At 51.7% G+C, this 20,246-nt stretch overlaps 1 protein-coding gene across 1 annotated transcript in view; it reads right to left on the bottom strand.

Moving 5' to 3' along the window:
* Positions 1–14,963: 14,963 nt before the first annotated feature.
* Positions 14,964–20,246, bottom strand: part of Blk (BLK proto-oncogene, Src family tyrosine kinase) — a 43,545-nt gene continuing 38,262 nt past the window's right edge. Inside the window, exons 11-13 of the mRNA XM_021203104.1 lie at positions 18,555–18,705; positions 16,935–17,066; positions 14,964–15,726 (exon numbers count right to left, since the gene is read on the bottom strand). Coding sequence (XP_021058763.1) covers positions 15,521–15,726; positions 16,935–17,066; positions 18,555–18,705 — 489 coding nt within the window. The 3' untranslated portion in view covers positions 14,964–15,520. The remainder of the gene's footprint in view (positions 15,727–16,934; positions 17,067–18,554; positions 18,706–20,246) is intronic.

A 20,246-nucleotide genomic window follows, 5' to 3' on the forward strand; every position in this document is an offset into this window, starting at 1 on the left:
CAGTGACACACATGGTGTGAGCCTGTTAGCCAATGGAGGGAGCTGAACAGACAGGTCAGTGCTGCGAGATCAGAACCACCGTTTGCTCTCCTAACCAACTCACGGGACCTTTGTCTACCGCACGGATGCCATTTGATAATTTGGGTGTCCACTCGAAGGATCCCTATTCACAAACACTCACTCCTGCCAGTCTCATGTGTGGACTTCAGCGAGGACAGCAAATCCTGTTTTCCTTTCTTGGTCCCTCAAAAGATGCAATAAGATGGGAGAGACCAGAGACCAGGTTTGCAATAGTATGGAGAACTCTCCTAAGCCAGCTATGACTCCACAGGCCCGAAAAATACCTGCCCCCAACAAGCCCCCCAACTCCAAGACCCCTGACAGTAACCATACGTGACCCCATGTTGGGCAGGGAGACCTTGGCAAGTGTCAACCACAGTTGAGTGTAATCTTTGAGGAAAGAAGGCGGTACCAGAGGGACGAGCCTCTTCATCTCCTTCCCACAGATATAAACACCAACAAGGAGTAATGACAGGGAGATCCCTCGAAGCCAGCCCCCTGACTAACTTTTCCATGAAGAGTCCCCTGGAGCTCCGGCCCTAATGGCCTGGGATGGCAGCTCATTACTCTTACCTTCTGCAGGCCGAAGCGCCTCTGCAAAGACATTCCTGGTGCCTCATCCTGAAAGTCTCAGTAGTCCTCTCCTTTATGTGTGTAGACAAGAAGATCAAAGCCCCCTGGGATGCATGAAGTATATCAGGGTTGGCTCTCCATCCATTAGAGTTGACAAATGCCTTGTTCAGCTGATGGGTCGCAGATAGCCACCCTGCCAGAGGAGAGAGCTGTGAGGAGGGAGGTGGAGGTGGTGGCCAGGAGGCTACAGAGACTGGAGAGGGATTGGAGTGGCAGGGTGGAGAGAGGACTAGAGTTAGAGCCCACCCCCAGCCTCCACCAGCACCCTCATTCCTTTCTGTGTGTGCATGTTCGTGTGTGTGTGTGTGTGTGTGTGTGTGTGTGTAGGCAAGAAGACAACCTTGCTGTTATTTCTCAAGAGCCACATACTTTTTAAATTTAGTTAGTTAATAATTAATCAATTAATTAGTTAATCAATTTGTATGTGGGTATTTGCCTACATGTATGTCTGTGTACCACTGTGTGTCTGGTGTATGAGGAGGATGGAAGAAGGTATCAGATCACCTGAGAACAGCTACAGACAGTTCGTGATTTCTTATTTTCATAGAAAGTGGTGTGTATAAAAACTGCAATGTTCCAAGAAGGCTTCCCATCAAGAGACCCTCCCCCCCCCCCGGGTGGGTGTTGTGGACCTCCATGGACACTGAGAAGGGCAGGCCTATGGGAAGGATGGGGATGTGACTTCCCAAAGGGGGAGGGGGAGAGAGAAGGAGCTCTTGAGAACTGCACGACTGTAGTGTCCACTCCCAGGCCCCGTGTGCCCCAGGCCTTGCTCCTAGGTGCAGCTGCATCCTGAAGCTTGCTGAGGTGTGAGTGGTGAGCCAAAGAAGGCATCCTAGCCACAAGAGGAAGAGGCTCGCTCAGGGGAAGAGCAAGGTTGCTTCTCTATAAGCGTCTCACAGGACCTGAGGCAGGGGCTCCAGTCTCCATACCTGGGCTCCCACACTCCTTCGGGGTTCCAGACTGGCCCACGATGATGCTTTTCAAACCAGATGTTTACCCCGTGAGTCTTATGCCTGCAGCAGCAGTGAGCCATAGCCGCTGGCCTAGCCTCACACCTCCTCCCATCCAGCACACCTCTCTCAGATGTCAAGCTCAGAAGAGATGGCTCAGGCTGAACCTACAGTCTCAGGGGTAGTGTCCTCTGGAACAGCAGCCTTCTTCCCTGTGAACAGTGTAGTATCCCCAAACCCCATAACTCTCAAGGTCATGTGCTCACAGTGAATGCTATATTATCATATAGCATTACGACTGTACACACCTTATGACATTATACACGTTATGACATTATACACACTATGGCTGAAATAGAACAAACTATTTAACAAAACATTTCCCTTCCCCAGTTGCTTGTTTCTTGAGGAGAAATAGCTTTACTCATGACAGGTCGGAAAAAAGTCATGAAGAGCTCCATTTATGATAAATGGCCCCTAATACCTACAAAGACGGTCCTATAGAAACTAGTGACATTTATTTTTAAAAGTACACTGGCTTTGACACTATTCATAGCGATGTCGACGTGATGAGGCCCACTGCCAGGGGAATGGATAAAGGTGTGGCACTCACACACACGGGGAGGCTCTGCAGTCATAGAAAGCCTGGAATCCTGACATTAGCTGCAACACGGCAAGACATAGAGGACTTTATGTTTAGTGAAATTACCCAGGCAGAGAAACAGAATCCACATCCTGTCACTCACTCACACGTGGAATCTAAAAAACGTTAATCTTATTGTAGTCGGAGTAGAGCAGAGGTCATAGGAGGCTGCGCCCAGCTCAGGGCCTGAACGTACCCCTGGCTAGGCAAGGGCTCTACCCCTGAGCTACCTCCCCAGTTCTCTTGCTGTTCTTGTTTCATTGACCAAGTTGTTCAGTTGGCTTTGAACAATCTCAATAAAACAAGAAGGCCTTGAGCTGTCAGCTCTTCTGCCCCAGGCTTCTGAGTGTCCGGAATCGCAGATCTACACCAAGCCCCATTTGTTTGTCTGTGAAAACCAGGGTTTCTCTGTGTAGCTCTGACTGTCTTGGAACTAGCTCTGTAGTCCAGGCTGGCCTCAAACTCAAAGATCTGCCTGCCTCTAACTCCTGAGTGCTGGGATTAAAGACATGCGCCACCACTGTCCAGCTAGAGGGACCTGTCTTCAGCAGAACACAGACACGGAGGGCCTCCTGAGGTTGTACCTAGGGGAAAGAAGTTGCACAAACTCTTTTTGAAGTTTTGTTTTCCAGGTTCGGAACTTATCTTAGTTTTGTTTACATTTTATTTTACTGTGACAAAAATACATTCAGTATCAGAGTGACCATCTTAATGGTTTTAAAGAGGACCCCCAGTGTCAAGAGCACATTCACAAGGTCTAGCCATTTACTCCTAGATCTATTTCACCTCCCAAACTGAGGCTTGGGATTCTGTAAGATGCTCACCCTGCATCTCTCACACCCCCCACACCATCAGCCCCACCATTCCACTTTCCGTGTCTATGCACGTCACTGCCCTTGGAGTGGTGGCCCCAGGACCCTGGGAAGAGGGTAAAGTGGAGTGTAGGCCACTAACTCAGCAGACAGAGAGAATGCCTGAATGCTGTTAGTGTGGGCTATGGTTCTCCAAGGTGCCATTCTTGCTTCCCCTCACTGCTAGTCTCAGATGGCCCTGGGCGGGGTACCCTGCCTTCTATGAGCCTGGAGACAGCCCCGGTGAGTCTGGTTCCAGGAAAAACTGGGGGTCATTGACTTACTGGAACCTTGAATAGCAATGAAAACAGCAACCACCACTATCTACCTGTCCACACCCCTCCCAATAACCCTTCCAAAACAAAACAAAACAGGCTGGAGTTTACAAAGCTTTTTTGATCCTTTAGGCACTGCAGAAGATGTGGTATAATCACCACACACAGAACAAGACAGAAGCTCAGGGCAGTGAGCTTCTGCCTCAGTCCCTCATGGCCAATATGTGACCATCACCACATGTGGGCCTTATCCATAAGTCCGGCTGCAGTGAACAAGATGTCTATGGACCCTCCATTCATGTTGAATTAATGTAGAGTCTTTGGGAAGCAACTAGGCTTGGAGCCCTCATGAATGGGCTTAGTGCCTTTATAAAAGGGACCCAGAGAGTTCTCTGCTCCTCTTTCCATCACGTGAGGACAAAGAAGATGGCCAGCTATAGCTCAGAAGAGGACACTGGGCAGGACTCCAGCATGCTGGCATCCTGGTGTCCACTGTTTGGTGTGATAAGCTTCAGTTGCGTGGGAGTCACCCTGTGGGACTTCCGTTATTACAGCCCCAAGGGACAAGGTTCCAGAGGGCCTTTTCAAGTTGTTAGTATGCAAGTCTGAGGACTGTAGTTCAGATTCCCAGAAACCCTTGTGAAGCCAGGTGGGCGTGGCAGTCCATCTGCCGTTTCAACCTCAGAAGCAGAGACAGGATACCCTGAGCTCTCTGGCTAGTAAAAGTAGCTGTATCGATGAACTCTGGGTTTGATTAATAGTTCTCCCTTAACTAAACAGGGTAGAGAGCAATCCAGGATGATTCCTGACAACGTTGGGTCTCAGCAGGCACATGTATACAAGTACACGCATGCATGTGTGCGCACGCGCGCACACACACACAGGCAGAGAGAGGGATGGAGGCAGGGAAAGGGACAGAGAGAGACACGGAGGAAGGGAGGAGAGACAGGGAGAGATCAAGGCACAGAGAGAGAGAGAGAGTAGGAATGGCTCTAACACAAAGTCCAATGATGGTGCTGCACAATGCCTACAGCTACTCAAGACTTAGGCAAGAAGGCGCATGATGCTCTGCTTGCAGAACAGGAGATTAAGGTTCACAGTGGCCCTGTGTAATCCATGGGGGCAGATGAGAAACGTCATGGAAAGCTGTGGGAACCGAGTTTGGGGAGGGCCGTAATGCATCCCACGTAAGGTTCCTGTGAGCACGTTCACAGGGAAGCTGGTTCCTGGGGCATGACTCCATGCCGTGGTGCTGCAGACAGACCGGAGGCCCCCAGCTGAGGGCATGGTGCTTCCGGGTCCGTGCAAAGTAGCTGTGGACGCCTAGTGTTTACAGTCTCCTGTGAGATGAGAGACCTGAGCCTCCAGCACCACCCCTCCCCGCAGCAGGGAGAGTGGACAGCTGCCAGGCCCAGCTGACCTATGTGACCCAGAGCTATCACAGGAAGACGGTCTTGCAGTGGCTCAAGACCACCCATGATGCCGTCAGCCCAGGGTGGCCAGAGAGCAAAGAGGGAAACTGCAGGAATATTCCTCAAGTCTTGGGCCAAGCTGGCCTTACAGTAGGTGCCCTAATAGACAGAGATTGAAACCCTAAGATATATTTCCTGAGCCCTTCCACGCCCCATCCCATTCCCCTGGAGGAGTCACTATTAGGCTCCACATTGGACAGCTAAGGAGAATGAAGCACATCACAGTCGGTAAACACCCTGCCTGAAGTCACCATGCCCCAGCAGGTGACAGAAGCAGGTTTTCCAGTCAGGTCTGTCTACCCTTGGAGCCCACACCTCCCTCCACAGCCCCCACATAGCCCACAGGAATTTCTGTTAGGGCCTTGTACCCAAGCCTGGGTCCAAGAGTCCTTGTCTCACACAGGAACTTTCAGAGAGAAATGAGAAGGTTAAGCATCCTTGGAGTTGGTGGACAGAGCGCTTGTCTCTTGAATGCTCACCAAGGAACACAGCTGCCCCATGAGCACTCGTCCAGCCTCAGGTGGGCGGCAGCAGCTATAGACACAGCCATTACTCAGTGAGGGTTAGTCACAGCTGCAATGGAACTCCAGAGAGAAAGTCACGCCGTCATCGTCACTAAGATGACCAAAGTCATCTCCCGCAGCCCCTGCCACCGCACACACGTCTGGCCTTTGAGCTGAGGATGTCTCAGACTGTAGAGAAGGGTCTATTTAATCACAGGCTTCTGGGCTCTTTGTCTCAATCGAGGTAAATGAAACCACGTAATGTTAACATATCTATTTAATAGCAAGGTCAGAGCTGGGGGCCAAGCTCAGGGTCCCGTACGTGATCACTGAGTCACATTGACTCTGTCACTGAGCCACACCCTCAAGTCCTGTAGTCCTTTGGGTCAGTAACCATGGCAATTCCATAGGATCTAGTCCAATACCCAAGAACATCTTATGAACCTAAGAGAATCCTATGGAAAAATCCCAACTGGAACTCTCACATCCCAGTGCCCTCTGTGCCCCACACCCAACTGACTCAGCCTTTGGCAGAATAATCTCTCTGGCACTGGGGAAGCAAGGGGCCTAGTCTGTCAGCCCACCTTACCACCTGAGCTGGAGAGAAGAAGACACAAACCCAGAGATCAGAAGCTGCTCGGTCTGGTGGGATACGCCCCCTGCCTGCATCTCAGTGTCCTCTTCTGAGCCCTCTCAAGGGGGTGTGGATCAGAGAGACACGGGTGAGGTCTCCAACTTCAGACAGGCCCTCAGCCAGTGGCAGCTGGTGGGTCTGGGGTGAGGTGGAGAAGGACTATGCTCCGCTGATGCAGAGCTGATGGGAAGATCATGGCTGGACTCTGACAGTTCGTTCCAGCCTCTTTCTCCAACCCTTGTCCCGAGGAGCCCCAGCAGGTGCCTGATGACCAGAGCTGTGTGGCTCGTGGCCACTCTCCCACCCATCTTCTTGGTCTCTTCTACCAGGCTGCCTGGAGTTTACGACTAAAGGCTTCATAAGCACCGTCAGGTTTGTTAGTAGGGAACTCTGGGTTAAGGGGGTGATCTTAACTGGTCCTCTGCTCCACTTCCAGCCCTCTGTGACAATGTGTAACCCACACATTTCTCCCTAAGACCATTCCTTGTGCCATGCATACCCTGTCCCTCCATGACCTATTTGTCTCTCCCAGGACACATCCACCTTTTGACTCCCTGTAAACCATTCAGGTGACATGTCCCTCCTCGGTAGCATACCCACCCTACCCTATGTCTCTTCTTGGGCACTGCATGGGGGTCCCTGCATAATCAGTGGTTCTGGGGGACAGATCCAGGTAATATATAGCTATCACCACTCGTGCCTAGGGAATGAAGATGGTGATGAATTTCCCCAAATTGGCTTTTCTAGGCTTCCATCATTGTCCCCCACAGCTAGGGTACATAGAATAGGGGCTTTCTAAAAGGTAGTCCTCACCCTGCCTCAGGAGGTAGGAGGACTAAACTAAACTAAAAACTAAACACCAATATGCAAAACATTTGGCTGACCCTAGAAATCCCAGCTTAAATGTCTACAGAAATGACCAGGGGACCATGGAGTCCTCCCACACTGAGGGTCTAAGGGTCTGTGATTAGCTGTAGAACACCAGCTGCCTCTCAGAAATGGCAGCAGAGCCCATAAAGAGCTGTGATTCCAAAACCAAGTGAGGATAAAACTAAACCTCCGAGATTCCAGTGACCTCTGTAAAGACAGAATTGTGCTGTCTGGACTCCTCGGGTTTTCACCCAGGATTTTGTCCAAATCCTAGATGCCCGAGCACATCTCTGAGAGGCCACCCGACAGGGTCATCCTTCTGGAAGCTGTGCTAGCTCTTGGGGTTGGGGGTGGGTGGGACATGAGCCCACACCCTAGCCTTTGTGCTGTCAAACGGAAGATCTTAAAAGTCAGGTCTTCTAGGAGGTAACATGTCTGGAGGAAGGCTGGCAGCTTCTCCGGGGCTGGCTTTTAAAGAGGAGGCAGCTCCTACACACCTCTGGCAGGTCTCGGGAGGCTTTGTAAATCCTCATCCCAGACTGAAAACCTTCTCTAGCTGACGCTTTTGCACCAGCTTGGAAAATGCTCTTTCCCCAAGAACAGTGTCTAAGAAACTCCACTTTGGTTTGTCATATTTACATAGTTGGAAGAGATATGAAAGACATTATACAGTCCCTTCTGTTTTAAAGGGAGGGAGCAAGCAGAGGTGCAGGGAATAGTTGTCATCAATGACAAGAAGAAGATGGTGAAAGGGATGACGATGATGATGATGATGATGAAGGAGATGGTGGTGGGGATGATGGTGGTGGGCATGATGATGAAGGAGATGGTGATGGTGATAGTGATGATGATGGNGAAGGAGATGGTGATGGTGATAGTGATGATGATGGTGGTGGTGGTGATGATGATGATGATGATGAAGGAGATGGTGGTGGGGATGATGGTGGTGGTGATGATGATGAAGGAGATGGTGATGGTGATAGTGATGATGATGATGGTGATGGTGATGATGATGATGGTGATGATGATGATGATGATGATGGTGATGATGATGATGATGATGATGAAGGAGATGGTGGTGGTGATGATGATGAAGGAGATGGTGATAGTGATGGTGATGGTGGTGATGATGATGAAGGTGATGGTGCTGGGCACAGTGGAGATAATGGTGATGGAAGTGGTGTTGATAACGGTGATGATGGTGATGGTGGTGACGATGGTGGTGATAATGATGGCCGTGGTGGAGATATCGGTGGTGCTAGTGATGGTGATGATGAGGGATAGCGATGGCCGCTTCCTGACCCAGTGAGCTCATCTGGGTTCTAGGTGCAAGAATTCCTGCATTCCCATGAGCGAGCTAGAACACACCTGCCACTTCCCTTATTCCCACGGGGGCAGGGGGACTTTTACTTCACTTGTCTTGCCAGAGGGACAATGAGGCTGGCAAGTAGTCTGGCTTAGTTCAGAGGAGCCTGGGTACCAGAGGGCCCTGCTAGGGCATGGATCCATCTCACCAAGTGCTCTCTCCACTACTCTCACTGCCTCAACACAGTACATTCACACTTACAGTCGACTGGTTTGTCAATGGCATTGTTGATGATCTCCTTCTCCTTGAGCCTAACTTCCAAGGACAGAGAGACAGAGCGAGTTGCTGGTGGAGTGAGAGGCACAAGAGGAGACCAGAGCTGACACTGCTGTGGTCCAGTGGGACTTGAATAGAAGTTCTTGTCTGCCCATGGATACACAGTGACAGTACCCTAGGTCCCTACTCTGCCATGTGTTTTCTGGTCGTTCAGTCCCTTGTTATCTCTGAGCATGTCTTCATCTATGAAGGGGCACTCCGGGATTGACCTGATAGGACTCTATAAAGATGATACTACTTCACTCAGTACTTGGTGCACAGTAGGACCACATTCAACACCTGGTGCATAGGAAAGGAAGGGACAAAATGGCAGCTGTCTTTGAGCTGTGATGCATCTGGTGGGTGCCTTCAAACAGCCCCCCCCATGCTGGCCTCAGCCACCACGCATTGCCTGGGGCTGGTGGATGAGCTCCCTGGAACCCCCACCTGCTTCCCCCTTAATGGGGGAGTGACACAGCAGAGAGCTGATAACATAGAGGGGGCAAACGCAGCAGAAGTGAACTGGAGTGGGGTGGAGCCCAGCTGGTGCACAAGGCCTGGTACTGAGCTCCAGGGTGGGATCCAACCCTATGGGGGTCACATCGTTCATTCCTTGCCACCAGGCAAAACTGCACAGATCAGCTGCCAATGCTGCCCACAGGCCTGGGCTTTTCTTCCTCTAAGCTCATTAGTGTATCCAGAGAGGGAGCTAACAGCACCTTCGCTCTCAGGCAGCCCAGTTAGCCCCCACCCCGACCCCTCTCTGGAGGTCAGGAGATTCTCTTGGGTGGGCATCATGTGGTCCTTCATTGCATACTTACGTAAGTATGTGGCTAACAGATACAGTTGTGCATGCAACCAGTCCAGGTATGGTTTCTGCTTCCCACCCTGTGTTTCTGGCTCACATCTTCCTGTCCTGACCTATTGTTGATGAGTCCACTCATTAAAAAGCAGTCATTTAGCATCCCTGAAGCCTTTTCGTGCCTGGACATCAAGGTTCTGAAGGCAGGCCCTTGTCTGTCTGTCTTCAGAGAAAGTATATGCTTTGCTGAAGGGTAGTTTTCCAGATGTGCAATAAATAACCCCACAGATGTGCATGTGCATGTGTGTGTGTGTGTGTGCATGAATGTGTGTCTGTGTGCATGCATGTGTCTGTGTGCGTGCACATGTGTGCACATGAGTGTGTGCATGTGTGACGAGCATGCACAGAGCACCCGCATCACCTTATGACATCAGTGGGTCTCTGCATCTTCTGCAGGTGTTGTCCTGGCACACATGCCACCTTGCTGTCCCGTGACAGAACCTGATGCACCTGTGCTTAGTTTGCGTGTCCCTTGAGTTGTGCCCTGAGCACCGTCTCTGTTTCCAGGCTGTGAGGGGCTCTCCCTACACTGCTCTACTCTTATCTACACCTTGTCTCCAGGGTGTTTAGGAACAGGAAGCCCCCACCCCACCCTTGGGTTTTCTTTTCGGTAATCCTTTGTTATACAGGCATTGCAAATATTTTCTTCCCTGCTGACACTTACCTTAACTTTGATCAGAGGTCACTCAGAGAGTCGCCAGCAGGACTCACAGGCAGGGTATCTGCTTCAGGCTGTTTAATTCATAGCCACACACACACACACACACACACACACACACACACACACACTCACACACACACACTCAATCTGTAAAACCCTAGCAGCCACCTTACAGGGCTGCATGCTATGGTACAGAGGACTTCAGAAGCTCCGTTACACCCATCTGGCTTCTGTTAGAGAACACATTTGCCACAGGAAAGCTAAACTTGGGTCTGCCTTGCAGAAGGCCACATGGCAAGCAGGCTGGGGCCTGGGCATGTCTGGCCTGGATTGGTGAACATTGAGATTCTTCTCTGTCTTAGTTTTCCCTGCACTCCAGCCTGTACTGAACCCTGCTTCCCTGGGTTATTCGGATTTAATGAGTCCTTATCTATGGACCGTGGACAAAGAGTAAAACATTGGCTCCTCCGCCATTCAGTTATATAGTGCAAACACAGTGGAGCCTTTCCTGTGCCCTGGGCTGGGATCATAGTGAGAAACAGACATTGCCTAGCTAACCAGAGGGCAGAGCCTGGCCAAAGATGCCTTCTGCTCTTCCTGGCTTACTTACTCATGCAAACACCGCCTGGCATGTGGGAGTAAGGGTGGGGGTGGGGCTACTGTGCAGCACTGGGGCCAGAAATATCCTGAGGAACACCATCAGCTGTCACACGGGAATCTGGGAGGTGAGTGAGACATGGTGTAATGAAGGAGCGATACTAATAAGCTAACTCCCGTTAGCTTATTAGTACCCTGGGTTACCTGACTGCTTGCATGTGCACACGCAGCCTGCACACACATCTGTACACACCTGCGCCCTGCCATCTTCACCTCCAGAACAGTCTCATTAGGTAGTCAGTTTCCTGCTCTCTGGAGAACAGAGGGCACAAAGCCCAGCTGGGTCTCTGACAGACCAAGTCCTGGAGGTTGATGGGAAAAGGCCACTCACAGTCCAGGGCAATGATCAGGAGGCTAATTTTAGCCACAAGAGCAGACTGACCTTGGGGCTGGCAAGGGCTCCAGCAGAGATGGCCCTAGATGGTACCCTGGCCCTTCTCAAAGGCAGCAGTCTGAGATAGTGTATTCTCTTCGCCCTCCTACCTCCCCTATCCCTGTCAGCTACTGGGCATCATTCCTTCCACCTCATCAGTCCTCAGGAATCTTCCTCCAGCCCTGAGACTGGCTCCTGTCAGCCTCCATCAGGCTGTGCGGCCTACACAGACCTGGTGGTCCACAGGCCAAGGTGCAGGCTGAACAGGAGGGAGAACACATTGGGAGGTTTGGGGAGCTAAAATATGACAAGCTAGCCCCCCCCCCCGCCCATCCCCACCCCGTGACTCCAGGAAAGGTGTTTTTTGGCCTATCTTTCCATTATCAAGTGTGTCCAAGCAAAGGGAATGTGCATGTATTGGCATCCAGCTGCATGCAGAACCCTGTGCATTACACAGATTACCCCGTGAGATGGAGAAGAAAAGCAATTGACCAGTGTTCCCCAGCCCAGCTAAGGCAGAGCCAAGGGGTGGCCCCTTCATAGCTAGATCTTCCATGACTTGACCCACACGTGGCAAGGTAGACAAAGCTGAGGTCAGGCCCTGAGAATTCTGAGGCCACCCTCTGCCGAGGCTTTCGTTTTCTGTGTTATCTGGTTCCACTTCTCTGGGGACACAGTAGCTGGAGAAGGCACAGCAGAGTCAGGGAAAGACTCCGGCCACCTGTCAGGGTCCCAGCGGGGAGGACTGTCAGGAAGCCCACCTTGAGATCCTTGGTTTGTCCATTGGCAATGTGAGAACAGGACTGCAGCCTATGCGCCCCGCCATGGAATCGGCCTGTGGAGAACATGTCTGAGGCCTAGCACAGTGACACACAGGTGGCACTGATGACATGTCCTAGCATTCTTGTCTGGGAGCACAGTATCCTTGCTTCATGGAGTGCGTGAAGAGAGATGGTCCCCTTGGGAGAAGCCCTGTCTTATTCCTGCATGTTTCTCCTCAGGGGTAAGTGTGACCTCAGGAGGTAATAAAGTCACCGCCGTCCGTGACAGCTGTATGGCCCTCAAGTTTAACTGGGCAGAGTGTCCTGGATACTCTCAAGGGATATCAGGCAGAGATGTGACTCTATGAATCATGGGATGGTGACTTCATGAAGAGGGACTCTTCAAGACAGGGACAGCTGGGACCCCATCCAGTAGCTGAGCCTGCCAGGCTAGAGGCTCAGCAGGGCCTGCCTCTCCCCTTCTTGGTTCTCTCAGTCCCCTAGCTGACCTGCGGTTTGCTTGATGCCTGGGGTATGCCCTTGTTCCCCATTTCTCATATGAATGCTGTCCTCTGTCCCCCCCCCCAGGGCTGCTTTCTACAGTGCTGGCACCACGCAGAAATACACACCCAGCTGGTGCTGGGGGTAAAGGTCTCCATCCCACTTCCTAGGGGTACAGTAGTGAACTACTACAGTCAGGGTGTCTCTTCCTGTCTGCTGTCTAGGTAACTAAAGACATCCAAGGTCGGACTCAGCACGGGAAGGCCCTACAAACTGGGAAGTGCTGTCTTGCTGTTGCTCTGTTTGTAGGCGTGGCTGTTTTAAAGACACCATCCTGTGCTCCTGCTCCTAAGAGAAGCACCTAGTGGCTGGCTAGGGACCAGGACTTCTCAGTGAGCAGCCGGTCTGACTGGAGAGTTCATCCATGTCTGTCTCATCACATTTCGGCTTTCTGAAGAACCCAGAGCATGCCACCATCTGTCGTCAAGAAGCTGAGGCCAAGCAGAGTTCCCTATGCCACCCACCCCAGGTCCCCAGGAAAACACCTCATTTGCCCTCCATTCCCCACTGGAATAGAGGGCAAACAAGGAATAGACAAGAGGTTTCCAGAAAGCATTTTGGGGTGGGAATGTGATTCTGTCCGATATCCTTTACAAGGCAGCCATAGAAGACGGACAAACCTTCAAGGACTGTGTGAGACCAGAGGAGACTCACCTCCTCCTCTCCTGCCCCAGCACGAGGTGGGCTTCCTAACGCTGACATCATCAGATTCCTAATGCTGACATCATCAGATTCCTAACGCTGACATCATCAGACTCTTTCTCCTCTTATCTGCTGCATGGTAAGGTAACTTCGCCTCTCTGGCCTCAGCGTCTTCATCTGTAGCATGAGCACTTCCCACGGTTGCATAAACTGGCACTTCATACTCAACGATGACTGTTTATAAAGGTCCCATTTGCATAGCCTGAATATTCTAAACAGTGTGTGTGTGTGGGGGGGTGTCAACCTTTCTTTAATGATGTTCAACTCTGATTCAAGTTGGCTGTGGGCTATGCCAATGATCCCGTGGGAGGTCTGTGTGTCTCTCCTGTTTCCTGGGCTGCCTCCTGCACTGTCTCTCTGTCTTTTTATCGCTTTGAGAGGAAGGCTCAGAACAAGACACACCTGCTGCGTGCCCATTTCCCAAATGGGGAAACCGAGGCCCAGAGGTGTGAATCATTGTACCACCTAGCCTGTGGGAGGAAGTGCTATGACCTGAACTCAGGGTTTACCTGATCCCACAAACCCACTCTCACCCACTTTGTAGGTGTGCCCAGGTTCTAGGAAAACAAGTGCCTGTCTCAGGTAAGAATGGTCCTAGGGTCCCCAGGCTCAGTCTGTATCCTTCACAAGCTCTGGGCAAGGGGCAACCATCATCCGATCAGATGTTTCATGCATAGTCCCCTTGCCAGTGGCTCACATGGCCACCACTGTTTTGGGAGAACACGACACTCCACAGCACTTCCCCTCTTTCCTATTTTCTCTGCTTCCCTCTTTTTCATTACATATCCCTCCCCCACTCTCCTACGTGACCTTCGGATTGGGATATGGTAGGATCTTTGTCCTGAATAAATTTGTGAACCAGAACACAGGGAACCTTCATTCATTCAGTGTAGGCAAAGGGCGACCCCTTGTGGAGAGAACTCTTCCTGCTTTATAATAGGATCCAGCGTCCCCTGGCAGGCAAGGAGAAAGGCCCTCTGCTTAGCGGAGAGTAAGCCAGCCTCTGATGTCACCTCTACAGCAGACCTGGGAAAGTCATGAGGAGGTCACATGGAGCCAGGATTCCTGGGAAATAATATCCCTCAGTAGCTCACTCAGCTCAGCTGCCAAAAATCTGGATCCTGGGTAGTCATCAGTGCCAGCTGGGGACGTTGAAATCTGAAGCCACAGGCTGTGGATAGGGCTCAGGGGGAATGCTTGCCTGGTGCACATGAGGACTCGAGTTTGAATCCCCAGTGCTCATGTAAAATGCCAATCATGAACATGGGTGCCTGTAACCTCGGCATGAGGGGAGACACGGGAGGATTCTAAGGCCAGGAGGACTATTCTGTATAATTTGGGCTTGATAGATCCATGCTCTTGTGCTTTGGTGAAACATGGAGTGTAGGTAGGGTGTGAACCCAAGTGAGAAGTGTGTTGATCCCAGTCCCTCTGGAGGAGCAAGTGGGATCACTATTGCAAGGTGCTGACATCTAAAAGGGTTGAGGGTTTATGGAGACTGGATCCTTTCTACTTATTTTTCTATAAACTTAACCCCCACCCCACCTATATAAACAAAACAGGATGAATGGGAGACAGAAAAACAGGCGAGAGAGCCGCCACACTTGGGGAGATCAGCGCCCCATTTCATGACTTTCTGTCCATGTTCTAGGAGAACTTGGAACTCAAGGTGCTTGTGGTCCATGGAGTCCCAGACACAGGGTTTGTGGGGTGAGATCGCCACCTGCTGGCCAGGAAAGAGAGTGTCAGTCACACCCAGTGTCCTTTGCTGAGGGAAGGGGTGGGGGTGGGGCAAGGTGCTCCCCACCTCCTACACACATCTTGTGTGCCACATCTGTTCATTTCACCGGTAAAGACTTGGGAAAGGGTAAAACTCTCATGACTTTATTATAAAAAAGTCCCAAAGTGTGCAGGCAGGGGTGAGGAAGGGGGGCGGTGACACACAGCCAGGGCTACCTGTAGGATTGTCTGGAGCAGCAGACAGGGAGGCACTTGCTGTTGAGGCTTTCAAGGTGAGAGAAATGGGAGCTCTGATCGCCCTCTGGGTTATGATAGCCTGACACACTGCCCATTGCTAACCGGTCAGACCGATCTCGGGACAATCCCGGGTCTGAACACAACTGAAGGTAAGTTCTAACACAATCCTTCCTCGTTTTACATTCAAGGAACAGAAGACACAGAGCAGCTAAGTAACTTGCCTAAAGGCACACAGCCAGTGAAGGGTGGACCAAGGTCGTGCCTTGAGAGTTCATGCCTCACCATGAAGCCATCTTTGTCTCCCGGCTCCCTCACTTGAGAAGCAGGCACGTCACCTCACTCCTCCCTGAGCCTACCTGGTCTGGAAGAAGAGCTAAGTGTGAACATATCAACCGAAAGTCACAGTCCAGCAGGAGGCTCAGGCCCGAAGCCCTGAAGAGACCATTGGTTGCTAGGGCTGCAGCTCATATTGGCCCTCCGTGGCTGTGTAGAAGTCCTCCAACACCGACTGCAGGAACTCAAAGGTAGGCCGCTCCTCCGGCCGGCCTCGCCAGCACTCAGTGATGATGTCATGGTACAACTCCGGTGGACATGTCTCCGGGCATGGCATTCGGTAGCCGTGCTCCAGGCTACGGATGACCTCGGGGTTGCTCATTCCTGCAGGAGGGCAGACAGGGAGCTTCAGGGCAGATGGTGCTCTAGGAGTGCAGTCATCGGCCCTGAGGGGCACTAAACTAGGCCCTGACCAGCACTAGAAGGGAGAGAGCAGGCTCTGATACACTATGGCTAGTGTAACCCTGGCAGGTCACTTAGGTGCCAGGATCATAGTACCACTTTGGTTTTTCATACACGTCTTCTTGTGTAGTCCAGACTGGCCTTGAACTCGAGATCTATCTGTCTCAGCCTCCCAAGGGCTGGAATCACAAGCTTGAGCCATTACGCCTGGCTCCGACACCATCTAATTCCACTCTAATCTCTCTCTCTCTCTCTCTCTCTCTCTCTCTCTCTCTCTCTCTCTCTCTCCCTTTCACTCTGCTCCCCTCTTGTGTGTGTGTGTGTGTGTGTGTGTGTGCAGAGGATGGAGGACAGCCTTCCAGTGTCTGTCCTTGCCTTCATTCAGGTTTGAGACATCGGCACTTCATGTTATTTGCCACTGCATACTCCAGGCTAGGTGGCTGTTGAAATCCGGGGGCCTCTCCCATTACCACCCTCCCCCGCCGTCTCACTGTAGAAGTGTCGGAATTACAGACTTGCTCTGTTGTGCCCAGCATCACCTCTGGGTTCTGGAGAACCAGGATCCAGGCCTCTATGATTGTCTATCAAGCACTTTACCCTCAAAGTCATCTTCCCAGCCCTGGTGCCATATTTAAGGATGTCCTTTGCTATGCGTTAATTGGAGAAGAGTTGGGAAGGAGATGTAGGGTTTCCCATGATCATAGACAGCTTCTCCTGGATGCGACCCATGTAAGTATTCACTGGAGGGAGATGCTGTGGAAACACCCACCCACAGCTGTTATCTGGGCCCTCCTGACTTAGGCAGGGGTCCAGGTCCTGGCCTCAGGACTGGGCTTCGGAGATCCCACCCTGAAAAGCTTGTCCTCAACCTACAACAAGCCATCCCTCGCATTCACCGTACTTATTCCTGGGGATCCACCTGAGCTCTGTCCAAGGAGAGGATGAAGCCCTACGGCCCTGATCAATGTGCAGAAGGAGAGGAAGCCCACAACCAGAATGCAGGGCTGGGCTTCAGTCCCTGTGACAGGACCCTGCTCTCACCAGCGTGACATACCCACAGTCAGTGAGCCTGGGGAGTCACCATCAGGATGTCCCAGGAGGACGGTAGGAAGGACAGGGACAATGCCTACCTGGGTAGGGAACGCGTCCGTAGGTGACGATCTCCATCAGCAAGACTCCGAAGGACCATACATCAGCCTTGATGGTAAACACCCCGAAGTGGATGGCCTCCGGAGCGGTCCACTTGATGGGGAACTTGGCCCCTGCCAGGAAAGTGGAGTAGCTCCAGGGACGGCCAACCTTCCACCCGCAACCCATAAAGCCCTGCCCCATCTGCCCGTTCCCACTGGGGGTCCTGCAGGATGTGTACACTGGATACATGAGGATATAGGAAGACACAGTCACTTGCTACTATCCTAGGAGTTCTTAAAAACAGTGTCGATGTCCCTGGGTGGTGGTGGACACACCTTTAATCCCAGCATTTAGGAGGCAGAGGCATTTGGGTCTCAGAGTTTGAGGCCAACCTGGTCCACAGAGCGAGTTCAAGGAAAGCAAGGGCTACACAGAGGAGCCTGTCTTTGGAAACCAAAAACTAAACCAAAACAAAACAAAAAAGCAAAAACAAAACCAACAACAAAACCAGGACCACCCATACTTGCTTCCGTCTGACTTATTGTTTAGTTTGCTTTTGATTTTTGGAGACAGAGTCTTGTGTATCCCAGACTGGCCTCAAACTCGAGAGTAGCCAGGGGTAACCTTGAACCCCTAATCCTCCTGCCATCACCTTCCAGAGTGCTGGGATCACAGCCATGCACCAGCACGCCCCATTTATACTCCACTGAATATGAAACCGCGGGCTTCATGCCAGAGAGGCAGCCTGCTGACTGAGCTATGTCCCCAGCCCCATGCATGTCCATCTGGGATGGAAGGACCCTTTCCTGTCTCACTCAGCCTTGTCCAGCGGCAGGGACCTTGATATGGGTGGGCTTCAGTCAGTGCTTTCCTGCAAAAGGCAAACCTGACACTCAGCCATCTCTGAGGACCACTGTGTGGAGGGATAACAAGGCCCACTCTCAGGTGGCATTGGCCACCTCCTCCGGATGGTTTCACTGTCTGGGGAGCCAGCTGGAAGTCCCCTGAGGGGGGTATCAGCCCCCAAGACGGCTCTCTTCCTGACTCCACTGATGAACGCACTTAACCAATACTGCTTGCTTGATTAATGCACCAGAGTCCTCCTGCAAAGTCACTTTTCCTCACTCACAGTAACAGAGAAGAGCATCCATGCAACCCTTCAGGGGCAAGGGTTGGATGCTCATGGTTTAGGTAGAGCTGTGTTTTCCAAAGTGTACTCCCTGACACCTTCCTTCCACAGGAGATTTTCTCAACTTAGTCTGGGGATTAGAGGGTGAAGCGAGGGGAAGGAAGCGCAGGTCTTCTCCTCCGTCCTTCTACTGGATTCATAAGCACTGGAGTCTCCAGGATGGGGAGGAGATAGCTGAGCATTCCAAGGCCATTCTGAATGGAGACTCCCAAGGGGCTTGAGGTGCTTCTCTGCCACCCTCTCCCATCTAGGGAAAGGAAGTGCTGAGCTGGATGGGAAAGGTCATGGGTCTCCCTGATCATCTCCAACAGCAAAGAGACATTCAAGGGGGGGCTCCAGGAGAGTTGAGACGTTCAAAGGCTTTCGTGTGTGTGTGTGTGTGTGTGTGTGTGTGTGTGTGTGTGTGTACATGCTCACACACTCTGCTCACCCTCTTGGGCAGTGTATTCACTGTCAATGATCCTGGCCAAGCCGAAGTCAGCGATTTTGCAGCACAGTGTCTCAGACACCAGGATGTTGGCTGCCCGCAGGTCACGGTGGATGGAATTCATGCGCTCTATGTAAGCCATCCCTTCTGCAATCTGAGGGGACAGGTCACATGGTGAAGGGCAGCAAGGATGGAGCCTACCTGTTCGTAAGGCCACCCTCACATCCCCTGCCCGGTGAGAAAGAACAGGGCTGAGTGGAGAGGTGGGAGAGAGAAGGTATCCACCCCTTCCCATGAGACCAACCCAGACTCAGGGCAGCAGAGAAGCTAGGCTGACATCCCCACCCCTGTCCCCCTTTTCAGACAATTGTCTCCAAGGTTCTATGGACTGGGAATAGCAAAGAAAGTTGGGGCTGTGGATAGTTCTAATGAGACAGGGAGAAGAAAGGACGAACAGGGTGTAGGGGCATGGCACAGAAGGACAGGGTTACTCCCTCAGTGGACACTGCTCTCAGAGGAGCCACCATGCCTTGGAATCACTAATGTCCAATGGGCTGGGTCACTTCCCTGAGAGGTCATAGTTATTACCCAGAACATGAGACGCCATCTCTGGGACACAGTGTTAGGGCCAGTGTTGAATAAGCTGACTATAGCTGAGGCCCTGCCCTAGGTGCTCCAGAGGAGCAGAGACTCTCACTGAAGAGGAGCCTTGTCTGTCCCAAGCCATTAAGTCTTCAGTCACTCACTGATGGGTGGAAAAGGTGACTTCAGCCCTCACCTGCTCTTGCAGGATGCCAGCTCCTAGATGGATCCCACTTGCCCAGGAACTTAGGTACATATACTATCAACTTCTCTCCTATTGAGCCACATGCCAGCACCACCCCACCCCGGCCCTGCATCTGCTTCCACAGGGCCCTGCTTTATGCATGAGTCTCCTCATTTACTCCCGTGTGAAACCACTCAGTCAATATGCGTTTGCCAGTGTGGGACTGTGAGGGTTGGAAAGCCAGAGCTAAATAAACAGCTTCTGTCTAGGGAGTCCTGGCAATGCTCACACTCTTAGCTAACACTTACGAATCAGCTTTAGGGGGAAAAAAAAACCTACACAAACATAGAAGATAGAGGCCCTGTGGAAAAGATGCTAAAAAGCAAAAGGGGAGCCAGGACTCTGTCTAGATCTTCTCCCTGGGGCTTTGTACCCAAAGATATTAATGAGACTTGTTCACCCATTGATGAGCAGCAAACCACTCAAGGGCAGAGCCAACAACCCCTCCCTCTTATTCAGAAAAGCCTTGGTAGATATGGCCTCTGACAAGGGCTGGTCCTGGGCACTGGCTGGAAATCTGTAGACAGGAAGAGTCCAAGGCGGTCTACACTGAACAGGAGCTCCATTCTTGTGGCTGCAGAGGCCACACGGAGAGGGCCCAGTTTTCCCTCGGGGAGAGTCTTTGTGCCGTGGGGTTAAAAGAGAATGGGCAAGGAGAGAGAAGAAAAAGGAACGACGGACCAGCTTCTGTCCATCCGGTGCCTGCCTCAAAGCCAGTCACCAGGGGTAAGGTTCTGCGTCCATCCCAATAGCTGCATCAACAGATCTCTGCTACCCCAGTGGAAAAAGACTCCGTGACCGCAGTTCCTGAGCCGATAGCAGCTGCAGATAATATGGGACGGGGTCGGAAGTTAAAGTGGGTAAGTGGG

The sequence above is a fragment of the Mus pahari genome, chromosome 8, assembly GCF_900095145.1.
Source record: "Mus pahari chromosome 8, PAHARI_EIJ_v1.1, whole genome shotgun sequence".
NCBI classification, from domain to species: domain Eukaryota; kingdom Metazoa; phylum Chordata; class Mammalia; order Rodentia; family Muridae; genus Mus; species Mus pahari.